Source organism: Amblyomma americanum, chromosome 1 (genome assembly GCF_052857255.1).
Source record: "Amblyomma americanum isolate KBUSLIRL-KWMA chromosome 1, ASM5285725v1, whole genome shotgun sequence".
In the NCBI taxonomy this organism is placed as follows: domain Eukaryota; kingdom Metazoa; phylum Arthropoda; class Arachnida; order Ixodida; family Ixodidae; genus Amblyomma; species Amblyomma americanum.
In genome coordinates, this window is record NC_135497.1 from 142,212,823 (window position 1) to 142,225,810 (window position 12,988).

Below are 12,988 nucleotides of genomic sequence, written 5' to 3' on the forward strand. Positions count from 1 at the left end.
GCGAGCGGTGAGGATCCTACTGTTGCGGCGTTCCCAAACACTGCAGATCATCACCTCTGTAGATAATTCGTGCCCCGCGGTCCAGAACGACACCTCGGAAATTTCCCAAAACTAACACTGGCGCCAAACACCATACGGAACTTCTGTGTAATGGCGAGGGCCCACATCGTCAGCGCAGGCGAGAACACGAACCGCGTTTGCTCGTTTTTACGGCCGCGATGGGCATCTAGCCCTATGCGTGCCCACGAATAGCCGTGCGAGTGGCTCCGGAACTCCCGACAGAGGCTGCAGAGGAAAATTGAAACCATATGCGCGAAGGCAATGCCCTGGCTCGCTCTTGTGCGAGAGGGTCGCGCGGCGGCACGAGAAGGTGATTTTTACGGCTACCGGAAGTGTGCCCATGACGTCGTGGCTGCCGTGGCTCCAGCGAATGAGAGTGTGTGGTGGCCTGGCGACGTCATGGTACAGTGACGTCTTTTTTCCACGACTTTAGTTCCAAAATTGGTCATTGCGAGTACACCAATCGGCCCGCGAATTTTGAAAAACACGGTTATTAAAAGTTCATAATAAATTGCTGGCTCAGTTCTGAAGACTCATGCTTGGTGTGAATGCTTCTTAGCATCATTTCTAAGCATTGAAAACATTTACAAGTGACTTTTTATTCATTGCATAGTCCCTTTAATGCCTTCATACAATATCAGGCGACTGGGTAGCGAGGTGGATCTACAATAAACGTTTTTCCTAGAACTCTCGTCCGGGAAACTTTTGTTCCCAGTAGTAAACTGGTAACCAAAGAGTTAACTTTAGTAAGTAAAAAATTACAGTGATATTTTTGCAGCTAGCGCATGCTAACATGGAGTGTTGGACCAGGCTTGTGGCGTGCGAGAAAAAAGCATACTTTTTGACGTGCCCATTCAAGCATGTCACAAGGTCGCCAAACTCTGGCAGCGATTCGATAACCAGTTGTTGAACAACATTTCTCTGGTTTTTGTGTTGGAGAAACATTGTGGCATTCTCTGGTTGTAATAGCTTTTTTTACAATTACCCCGGTGTGCATCACGACAGTGACGACACATGCACTTGTGAATTCCAGCCTGCCTCGATTCAAGCTAGATATCAAAGAGTGAACATCGGCATCATCATGTTCTGTTGTTTCGCAGTCCATAACAAGCTGCTCTCGGCAGAAATCGCAGTTCAGGGCTTTTATTACAGAATGAGCACAAAAGCACCTACATAGCCAAACACAGGCGCGCGTGAACTCAAACTGTTCAGACCTTCTGTAAACTCAGCAATTTTGAAGGAATGTTCAGCACTTGACAAACAACCGACCTCATCGTCGCTGAAGTCATCGGCGCACATCACAGGAAGCGTGCCTTGGAGGCGAATTCTGCCTTCGCACTCGTGAAGCTGTCGGATGCTGATGTGGTAGTTACCGCCAGCCATTTGTCTGTACTGAAGAAACCTCTTCTCTAGGCCGTCTGTTTGCACTTTTCCGAGTAGCACGTACTTAAAACCGAGCTCATAGACACAATACTTTGAGAATTCAAGTAGAGCATATGCTGAATGCCACAGAGCATTAAAAGTTTCCTTTGTGGCGTGCAATTGTCGTGTTTATAAAATTTCCATACGTCAAGCCAGATTTTGAAGGCTTTCAAAAAGGATAGCTTGGGGTCATCATTCAACGATGAAATTGGCTCTTCGTATACGTCGCGATAGTGATAGCCCTTGTGTGGCATCTTCACATTAACTACCATCCACCAATGAATAATTATTCTGATGAAGTTGGCAGTTTCTTTCGCACGTGAAAGTACAGGAAAATCGCAGTGCATGTCGAAGGCTTCAGCCACAAAGATGTTGAAAACCTGTAAGGCTAGTTTAACATTTTGCCTTTGTAAATTGCTTGGGTTTAAAGCCTTCGAATGCAGCCTATAACTGTACTTCAAGAGCTGAGAAGATTCAAGTTTGTGAAGCTTTCTGAGATCCTTGAATGATGCCCACTGTATAATGTCAGGGTGGACGGAATTGTCAGTGAGGTTAAACATAGGAAAATAAAAGTTGGCTTTAGGATTTCTTTAGTTAAGCCAATTATTTCTAGCACACTTTAACAGTTACACAGCGTCAATGATGTAAAAAATGGGTCGCGTTGCATCGTCTAGATGTGGGTAAATAATCCTCACCTTATGCGGCATCGTAAAGTTCATAAATGGCTGAGCGTGAATCTCGTCTGCCATTAAAGTAACAGCACTCTCATGCGATTTCAATTTATTAAACCTCTGGCCAATGTATTTAAGAAAATTCTGATCACCTGATTCGTTATCAGGTGATAGGTGGAAAGAGGAGCAGATGTTTCTAATGGTACTCGGATGCGGCAAAGTCAAACAACCAGAGCCCCTCAAAAACTCGTATGCATGAGGAGATATAGTATGCAGATGCAAGCAAGCACCATTGTTTGAGATGAGTACTGCAGTCACTCTCAAGCAACAACACTTGTTCCCTCAGAAGTTTAACAGAGTCCTTTCTGTTTTTGCGGACGCTTTCCTTAATCTTTTCCATGAGGTTTACTATCAGGTCAGTAAGGCCATCAGATGAACCTTTGTCGTCAGAAATCTGCTGTAGCTTATTTAATATGTCAAGTAGGACATTGATGTCACCGATTTCGTCAGGCACGACAAAATCTCCTAAATGTTTCACTGAGTTGCCGTGAAAACACGCCGTGATACGAAGATATGCGAAAACAGTAACAGAACACTGTAGGACCAGCGCACTCTCATTTGCAATATTCAAGAACATGCTACAGTTTGGGTGATTAATAATAGTCCATTCAACCGGGACACACTTGACGTTTAAGCGCTCCATCATTTCATGCAGAGATGAAAATTTGCACTGCATTTGTTCTTGTCGATAGCAGGCTGCTGACACTTCAATAGCACGAGCAAGACATTTGCCTCCCGGCGCATTTTTTCGGCATCTGGGGAGCTCCTTGCTGGCACGGCATCTTTCTTTGACAGGTACGAGGGACAGCCAGGGAATTAGGATGGCACTGACCCAAGACGCAGGTGTGGCACTTTTAGAGGGACTTCGAACACCTTTCCTGTCCGGGGATTGGTGTACGATGAGGTATGTTCAAGGCAGGATGCATGGAAGTGTAAGGCGCACACCTGTTTTACAATAGCAAAAGTGCGACGCACCACATTACCAATGCAGTACAATCTAATATCGAGGTAAAGCTTAATTTTTGTCATGGCTCCCTTAAATACTGTTCATTTGTGGCAACAGTAGAGAAAATGACTTCGTACCTTGTTGTTGGCAGTAGGCACAAAATCCTTTCGGGGAATCGCACTGAGCCACTTGTAAAGCTGTTCATCCTTTGGCAAAGGAAACACTTGAACCTTGTTCCCCATCTTGTAGTTTCTTGAGCACATAGGTACACAATACTTGTTAGGCATGTCGAAGCCCGTATGTCGCAGAACGGGCGCAAGGAAAACAGCACTGAAGCGACCACGAGGCGACTGGCTCGACGAACTAGCTGCGTGTAACAAGAGGGGAAAAATGAGCCGGGAGGCGACGGGACGGAAAGGCCGGTATGGAGAACCGGAGGCAGCCGCAGGATATGGCAATGCCCAGGTAGGACGGTGGGTGCTGACGTCGCTAGAGAGGGCACAGGCCTTGAAAAGTTTAGGAGGCGTTGGCATAGGTGCGTCGCTCGCATGAAGGTGCTTCACCAGCATAGTGTCTCGTCTATAGTTGTCGCTGGAGTATTAATGTAGAAATTGCACTGATTAAATCAAATAAAAGAAACTAATCACAACGGAAACAACCGGACATGAGCTTCTGACGGCCACAAAGGTCAGGTACCACATGGTGCTACTGCGTCACGGATTGTTTCAACACCGCATCGTTCTAGTCATTTCCAGATCGGTGTCTCACAAGCTCTTATGCTGCTGATTACGTCTTTCATGGCGCCGACAAGAATGACTGACTGCGACAGAATCACGCCAAACAGCTAGCCCACTTGGGCATGTGCCACACTAGCAGCGTTAAGAAAATCTTTTCGCACGAACACCTGTTCGACTACTCAGACTGTTCGACTACTCACTTAAGAACAAGGACTATAAGGTTTCGCGTGGCTACAGTGTCTGCAGTATCGTGCTCTGCGGTGAAGAGGCGTTAAGAGACGACGCAACTTACGGCCCGAGAGCTCAACTTCAAAAATTATTTCCTCGCTTTAAACAAAAATTACCTCGATAAAAACTTCAGAAATGGAAGGCAATAAGCTGTTTTACGTAATCCGCTATTGTTTGTATTTTTACTTGGACCACCTCAGGATGAAATTAACGAGTGTTTTGGCTCAAAATTCACTTTTTGTAACTAGATTTTTTCCTTCTGCATCCGCAGTTTCATCACCTGTAAAATTTATTATAGGTACTGGACATCTACAGGAACAAAACGGCTATTCCAGAATTTCCGAGAGAAAGTTCATATTTAAAACAAAAATATCAAAAATGACACATTTTCATACTTTTTTCGATTAAAAAAAATATTTATGCCGTGTAAAGCAGCATGCTCCGAATTGTATCGAAAGACAGAATCTGTGCAAATGTCAATGAAAAACTTTTTGGAGTGTTTTCTAAATATTTGCTTATTTAGCAGTGCCTGTTTTCTCATTTTTTCTGAATATTCAATCTTCCCTCACTTCACGAATAAATTTTTTAGGCAAAAATGCTTCAGGCTTTCATTACGCACATTACGATGTTTCCACGAATTTTTTGAACAAATTGGAGATGGTCGAGCGCAACGCCTGGGATGTTTGGCGTGGAATGATCCAGGTAGAACTATGTGAGTATGACGTCAGGGGACGAAAAGGCGCCATAGTTTCGGTTTCTCGAATCTAAGAAGGCGGCCATTAAAATTGGTTGTGCCCTCCCATGTATATTTTGAACCCATTGGAAGGCCAGTTGGAGCGTCCAATTGTAATGCCGGCCCACACAAAACAAATTGTTTGCTTCCAATCGGAAAATATCCCATTATTTACTTGGAACCAATTGCAAGCTTCAAATGGAATAGGAGGGGCATTCCAACTGGAACACTTATAGAAAGGTTAACCGCTGGCTTCCTAATCAAGTGGCAGCTCCAAGTAGGCCGCAGGCGAGCATGCATGACACACAAACCATAGGCATAAACGTTGCGGCAGTTCCTGTCCCTATGGTTTGTCTGTCTGTCTGTGTTGCCAGGAAGAAAAAAGGAAAGTGCACAGGCCTGCTCACTGGCTGAAGCCGAGCCACAATCGCTACCACGTGCAGATAGTAGGAGAGTTGAAAGATGGGGTAGAAAGACAGGATAGTAAAGACGCGTTGAAGACAAGGCCGATTGCAGAGGTAGTGCAATATACAGGGCCAACCGGTGGCGGAAGTGAAGCAAACTTAAAACTCTCCGCCACATTTCCAAAAATAAGTCCAATTGGATCCGTACCAGATATTCTTGCATGTGGCCCACTTAGAGCTAATATAAACGAAAACGTAGCATATGGACGGGCCCCCCAGTGTACTCTGTTAAACCACTTAGAGCTGCCACTCATAAAGAGGATCAGTTCGGCCTGATGCTGCATGCGACGCACATTTTCAGCGCTCGATTTGTGAATTGTGGTTCGTACACGAGCGATGAGGGACGCCGTAGTGGAGGGCTTCGGATTTTAGACCACATGGGATTCCTTAACATACAACGACATCGCACAGCACACGGGCGTTTTTTTATTTCGCCTACATCGAAATGCGGCCGCCACGGACGGGATCGAACCCAGGACCTTGGGATCAGGTGCTGAACGCCAAAGCCACTGTAACGGGTCACTTTATTTGTGTTCGTAAATAAAATATTACAGTCGAACCTGGATTATGAAACTCGAAGGGGTTCACGAAATAGTTGATATACCGGTATATCGATAATTCAGTGTAGGAAAAATGGCGATAGGTAAGCTTATCTATGACCTAGAAGCAAGAATGCAATGCATCCATTCTTGTGACACGGTGCCTTGCTGACGACGATCTTCTGCCTGGTCAGGTCCGTTGACCGCAACGAGGTGTCCTAGTCCTCCCAGGTTCGGAGAGGCACCAGCCCGGCGGGGGGAGGGGACGCCGGGCATGACGGGAGGATGTGTGCAAGGGTGGCCTTGGGGCGGGAGCACAAGGTGCATATGGGGGTACCGGCTTAAATTTATAGAGATGGGCTGGTGTAAGTAGCGTGTGCGTCTGCAGGGGACGCCAGACTGATTTCTTTGCGGTAGTAAGGGATGGGTGGGGTGGCGGGAGATGAGGGCGCTCAGCGCGGGAGTTTGTGGTGAGCTCAGCAAACGAGTGCATACGCTCCTTCGAGAAATCCCCCACGAGGTCCGCCTGTGCCCGACTTCTTGACCCTACCGCGTGTACGTCACCGCGAACACCCAATGGCCGTTCGAGCGCGCTCCGCACAGGTGCTGGTGGAGTGTCTGCACCGTGGTGTAAGAATATTTTCTTATACCATGGTCTACACTCAATCGCGAAAGCGTTCAACAGCTGCGCTGGTCAAACGCATTAATATGAAAACAACCGTTGAAGCATTTATTCCAACTCTGTTCTGATGGTCCACCGGTACCGGGCGTGGATATGGGTCACTCTTGGAGAGGGCGGTTGGGGGGGGGGGGAGATTCGTTTGAACCATGCATTTCTTCGACTTTTTTTTTGTAAAACTAAATTGAGTTCAGCATGGTTTTCCTGTATAAAATTTCCTCTCGCTTTGAGGATTGGGGGCGAACATCCTCCACCCTCTCCCAATATCAGTATACGAGCACATGGTGCAACCACCGCGCTTCGTGCCGCACGTCGCGGAGATTTCACCTACGGTTAAATTGATGATCAGCTGCTAATTGTATATAACATGCAACTTCTCCGAGGCTTCTTTAAGCCGTCCTCGTTCGCGTTGGTAGCGCCAGCATACTTGCATTCGTTGTGGCGCTATGGAGCGCTGTCACCATCAGTAGCGGCGCCCTCTTTTTGCCAAGCAACAAGAACAGGAGCTTACACGCCTCCAAGTGATAGAACAGCCTTGCTCTCGCCGTTATTTCCAACTCATGCTGGGACTTTATTGCGAATATATATCGTTTCGTGTTGCGTCACACCAAACAATTTTTTTTCTAGTAAAACCAAATGCTCGCCATGGCCAGTAGCCTGGCTTGCCTAATATACATCGTTTATTTTATCGGAACTCTGCAAGCCAAATGGGAATTTCGGTAGCGGTGTCTCAGGCAGTGTCGGCGAGGGCGTCCTCGTCGTCGAACTCTCCCTCGTCGTCGGCTGTGGCCTCCTGGTACTGCTGGTACTCGGACACCAGGTCATTCATGTTGGACTCTGCTTCGGTGAATTCCATTTCGTCCATGCCTTCCCCAGTGTACCAGTGCAAGAAGGCCTTGCGGCGGAACATGGCTGCAAATTAAGACGGGCACCACGAATATTAGTTGTTTTTGTAGGCTTTCACGAATTGCAGCGGAACTTATACAGCTAGTTAAATTCTATCCGTACGAATTATTTCCACCAAGTTACCCAGCTGTTCGGATTTTTGTTTCTGCGCCACCCAGTCCAGCTTTCTCCGGCAAAAATTTTGAAAATTGGAAAATTGTAAGACACTGTTAAGGAAATATTGAAGGTAATGGTCCATTATTCTGATATGTAGCAAAATCTTCCTTTTAAAGTGTTTCCAGCGATCGCACCGGAACGCTTTTGAAGATAGCGAAAACGTGAATAGAAAAAAAACTAAGAGACTGCCTCGGGTGATCTGCGGATATATTGATTGTTTTAGTGAAATCTTGCATTATACGAGAAAACTGCGTTCATGAACGGCTTCCCGCTTAAAAATACTTTTGTCCATAATTCCTGAGTATCCGATTTCAAAAAGCGCCTTTCTCGATCATGAGGATCGAATTGAGCGATGGCGTCCAAAAATAGGCCTGCCTAAACTTGCAACAGAAGTGGAATAATCCAAGTTTTCTTTTGTATGCTGAGCGGCGGAGCGGATTAGCGTGAGGAGGGAGTGCTCACACACGCTCGCCATCTAAAGGGCGTAACTACATCCGACATTTGCTTTTAGTAAAAATCGATTTTCGGCTCTTTATGGGGTATGTAGATGTTTATCCGGCAACAAAATACGCATTATGTCGAGAAAATTGGATTTAAAAATTTTCCCGCTTCTCGATTCAAACTCGTGACGTCAAGACAAGCGAAATTCGTGACCACCGCTTAGTGAATAGCGATGTAGACTAGCCTCAGGGATCCACGACCAAAAAACAAAAAAGGAAGAAAACTCTTCAAGCACTGTAGTTTGCTTGCAAAAACGGTCGGTGATGGCGACATCTATATTTCATTTTTTGACCTTTACCTGGCTAGGGAAGGGGACGGACCTTTGTCCCCGTTTGGGTTGTCCACTCTTCGGGTTAGAGGTGCGCAGGGTTGAATGGGGGAAGTTCTAGAGATTGTGTAGGGTATCTAGGTCTGAGTAGAGTGACTCTAGGTCTGAGGTAGCTCACTCCCCACGGCACGGGAACAAATGCCCATCTCTTTCCCTTTCGCCTAGCCTTAGTGGTAGAAGCTCCGTTTTTTAGTGATAAAAGTGTCTTTCGCAATTAGAACGCTGCTACATTTCCATACAGGCCAACTTGAATTTGTCCTCAGAGTCTCTTTAAAGGTGGCCGCTTCGTTACCTCTTTATGAGTGATTTTTACGGGCACTGCTAAATTTGTAACGTCGGAAACATTACCCCTCCTTGATACACGGTCTGCGCTTGGTGAACAGGGAAATGTCGCGCTTGTCATCTGAGATGTTTAATCAACGGGGTCGTTCCTTGCAGCTTGTGGTTTGTCAGTGAAATGCGCGTACAAAAGTTTTGCCGACACTGTTTGTGGCGTCATCTTTGTCACAAAAGAACACCGCATCCAACACACCCCTGTTTTGGTTTAGGTTTTCTGCTTTTTGCTCTTTGATGATTGTTTTACTCACAGTTCTATTAACAACAGATTGCAACGAACAGAGAGGGCTTTAAGCAATATTACGGGAGCGCCACCTTAAGATTAAAAAAAAATAATAATCCCAAAGTTGCCCTTGAACGATGAAGTAGGCGCTCTATGCAACTGCAGATTGTACGTGTGAACTGCAGGGTGTGCTGTGAGTAGAATGTAATTCGAGCAATTCTGATAAATGACTGACCAGTGAATTGTTCTGAAATGCGCTTGAACAGCTCCTGAATGGCCGTGCTGTTCCCGATGAACGTCGCAGACATCTTGAGGCCACGGGGTGGGATGTCGCAGACGGCGGTCTTGACGTTGTTCGGGATCCACTCGACAAAGTAGCTCGAGTTCTTGTTCTGGACGTTAAGCATCTGTTCGTCGACCTCCTTCATGCTCATGCGGCCGCGGAAGATGGTGGCTACCGTCAGGTAGCGGCCGTGGCGGGGGTCGCAGGCGGCCATCATGTTCTTGGCGTCGAACATCTGCTGCGTCAGCTCTGGCACGGTCAGCGCCCTGTACTGTTGGCTGCCTCGGGACGTGAGTGGTGCGAAGCCGGGCATGAAGAAGTGCAGACGCGGGAAGGGCACCATGTTGACAGCCAGTTTGCGCAGGTCAGCGTTCAGCTGGCCGGGAAACCTGCGTGTGTATGGTTACTTAAGTTGCTTTAAGACTGTTTTTTTTTTGTTGCGTTAAGCACCGCGAACAAGGGCCTGCAGGCGCCGCGCCATTCATGTCCCCAATTGTGCTACGAAGTTATACACAACACAAGCTATTCCCTCTTCAGGTGTGGTGAAGTAGTTTGCAGGCCTAAGCGCCTGTGGCCATTGTGGGCATCGGGCCATTCTTCGACGGCAGTGATCGGTGCCACTCACTACAGCTTCGCATATAGAGATGTCGAGTGACAGTAATAGACTACGATCCCGGAGAAAAGAAAGCTTCGTCACCTGAGGCATGTTGTGACTCCGGACATTGTGACAGAAACCAGGTGGTTGAGGTCCCCGTATGTGGGAGTGGTGAGCTTCAGGGTTCGGAAGCAGATGTCGTATAGCGCCTCGTTGTCAATGCAGTAGGTTTCGTCGGTGTTCTCCACCAGCTGGTGCACGGACAGAGTGGCGTTGTAGGGCTCGACGACGGTGACGGAGACCTGCAGTTTTGAATGCGCTTGAATTCGCACTTTCTGTCGACGTGGTGCAAAGCCTACCACATCTATGCACAAGAAAAATTTTCTGATTTTTAAGCACTGTGATTCTTCGATTTCTCGCTACCATTGTCGAGCATTAAAGGGACAAGAAATTATTTTGATGGTCAAATTCTAGGGCAGCGATCAGTAGAGGTGGCCTTTGTCAGTAATAATTCGAGTCAAATTCAAAAGCTCTGCGTGGACCCTACACACACCTCCTTCACGCCCCGACGTCATGCAGATGCGGTGGCGCTGATGTCAGTAGCGCCTTTGGCACGGCAGGCAAAATAGGTTCCGCCTGCCCGTGCCCACCAGCTGCTGCAGCTGCTGGCGGGACTGCGCAACTGCATCATGCCCGCGCCTCGATATGTTTCTCGCTGATAGATACCGCATTAAGGAATGGGCCACGGTAGTAAAGCGCGAAGTCTGGGCCTCGATCGCCGCTTCCAGGCAATGTACTTCGTAGCTGGGGAGTTGCGTTCATTCTCCTGAACATCAGCATAGTACGCTTATAATTGCTTAAGGGGAAAAAAACACAAATGTGTGCGCACGTAATTATCACGTCGAGCCGTTTGGGTGTTCACAGGGCGCTGACAGGCTGAATCACCACCAAGGAATGCGGTCTTTTGTTGATAGCAGATAATGTTTAAACGTGTGTGGAAGTTATACGATCATATAAAGCCGCGTTCATGGCACTTAATATTCACTTCAGGCCATTTCTTAATATGGCCGACATAATTACTTGGTCTGTGTAGAAAGAAGTCTGCTAAATTGTGTCGTTTTTGCACGGCCACGTTGGCATGTTTCTGTACGTGTGCTAAAAGCCAAGTGCTTTTTCACTGCATCATATGTCATAAGCTGTTTCATGAGGCGGTGCATGATCGCGAAGCTTGTTTGGAAAGAAGCAGCCGCGATCGCATTGCCCGAGTTGATGACGATGATGATGACCTCAGGCTTAATGGCACATACCCACGGCGGGGGATTGGCCAGGGTGCAATGCTGATACAAACGCACTCATGGCCAGGGAGTGGTGTAATTGGATAATTTTGTGACCTAGACTCGAATTTTGATTAAAAATCAATATTAAAAAAAACGGAAATGAAAAAGCAGGGAATTCTCATTCTAGCAGAGGAATCTACCTGATGCAATTATATATTCGTGAATAAAATCGCACACTGGTTTCAATGCATATCCCTTGGCGCTTGCTCCGAAGGAGAGGAGAATCGGAATAAATAGAGCAAGCCCCCGTCGAGCGAGGGGATCTCTAAGTAAGCTGTACGGCGAGAAGTTAACCGCAAAGAGGAAAAAGTGATCTATGGACTCAATTTCGCCAAAGACTCAGATAGGGTGGTCAGAAATATCCCTGATCGACATAACTAGAGATTTAGTCGTGGTATTCTGCAGCGCAGTAGGGTCGTGGACACTTCACATTGCCTTGAACTGCACATCCGCGCACTCCAAGGAAATGCCAGGTGTTGAAAATTCGCTGCAGCAAGGAGAGGCTCATGGCTCAAGTAGTGGAGACGCTGGCTGCAGTCAAGTAGACAGTATTAGGGACGAACGGGACAATAGGTCCACCAAGGGCGGACTTTGCAAAAAAATCAACTCTCTCATCAGAAGCAATGCCACAGTGCCCAGAGACCCAGTGAAAGCGTACTTTTGTAATATGTGGTGGAACAAGAAATTGAAGGGAACGGCTCATAGGAGTATCTCTCGATTTTTCGAGCACTATCAAGACGGAAAGGCTGTCTGAAAGTATAACAACCTGAGAGATACTGCAGGGATTCCTTATTAAGGCCAACTCAATGGCCAGAAACTCGGCGACAAAAAAAGGGGTATAGTCAGGAGCCCGAAATGAATAACTCTGTTCAAGAGCCCTTGAGTAAATGCCAATGGCTGCTTTTTCATTTTTCTGGAGGCGTCTGTAAAAACGGCAGTATGGTTAGGGAAATTATCCAGACACTCCTTAATAAGCCCCTTTAAAACATTTGCAGGCAGATTCTTAGCATTCCTTGGGAAGGTGTCGTCAAAGGGGACTACAGTATCAGCCCGGCGGTGGTTAACTGGTACTACAGCATTTATTGATACAGAAATTTTTGACAGCAGGGAATTAGTGAACACAACCTGAGGAAGCTTATACCTAGGCCAAAAATTACCAAAGAATAGAGATGGGTTCGTTGTAAATATAGGGTTAGCCAATTCAGGAACAGGCTCCAAAGACATTAAAAACGTCCGCACAGTGAGAAGCTGAGCCGCAAATTTAGATCAGGTATCCGCTTCTCCAAGTACAGCGCAGCGTTAGCAACTGATTTAGGCAGACCTAAGCAAAGGCGCAGAGCGCGTCGCTCAATAACAAACCGGGGTTCAAGCTTGTACCTTGTGCACCCAGAAAAGAGAACAGAGCCAAATTCAAGTACACATGTCTTATACAGAAAGAGCAAAGTGTCCCGACGCATACCAAATTTTTTGTTGCTGATCCTCTCCAACCGGCCAAGGGCACGCTCACCTTTAAAGCACAATGCTTCTAATCAAGTAGGGCATAAGCATCCGCGCGCGAGCACCTATCGCGCTGAATAATGTCCAAGACACACTGTTCATCTTTGGGCAGGTGGGATCGTCAGCTGCGAGATCAGACTTAGAAGTGCAGACGTCTGAAGCATGAGCACCGCCGCAAACGCGGCAGCGCGTTGCCGACTTGCAAGATTTGCCACTCTGACCAAAACGCCAGCAGTTCTTACATTGTAATGGACGGGGCTTCAGTGGGTCAACACGGTAGACAATGG

The 12,988-nt window shown here is 47.0% G+C and overlaps 2 protein-coding genes across 2 annotated transcripts in view; both read right to left on the bottom strand.

Moving 5' to 3' along the window:
• Positions 1 to 7,150: 7,150 nt before the first annotated feature.
• On the bottom strand, positions 7,151 to 7,454 carry LOC144136291 (tubulin beta chain-like). The gene has a single exon (XM_077668520.1). The coding sequence runs from the start codon at positions 7,447 to 7,449 to the stop codon at positions 7,270 to 7,272; it is 180 nt and encodes a 59-aa protein (XP_077524646.1). The 5' UTR covers positions 7,450 to 7,454; the 3' UTR covers positions 7,151 to 7,269.
• Positions 7,455 to 8,455: 1,001 nt separating this feature from the next.
• LOC144114013 (tubulin beta-4 chain-like) overlaps positions 8,456 to 12,988 on the bottom strand; it is a 28,600-nt gene continuing 24,067 nt past the window's right edge. Inside the window, exons 4-6 of the mRNA XM_077647451.1 lie at positions 9,970 to 10,169; positions 9,225 to 9,661; positions 8,456 to 8,487 (exon numbers count right to left, since the gene is read on the bottom strand). Of these exons, the coding sequence (XP_077503577.1) occupies positions 8,456 to 8,487; positions 9,225 to 9,661; positions 9,970 to 10,169 (669 nt within the window). The remainder of the gene's footprint in view (positions 8,488 to 9,224; positions 9,662 to 9,969; positions 10,170 to 12,988) is intronic.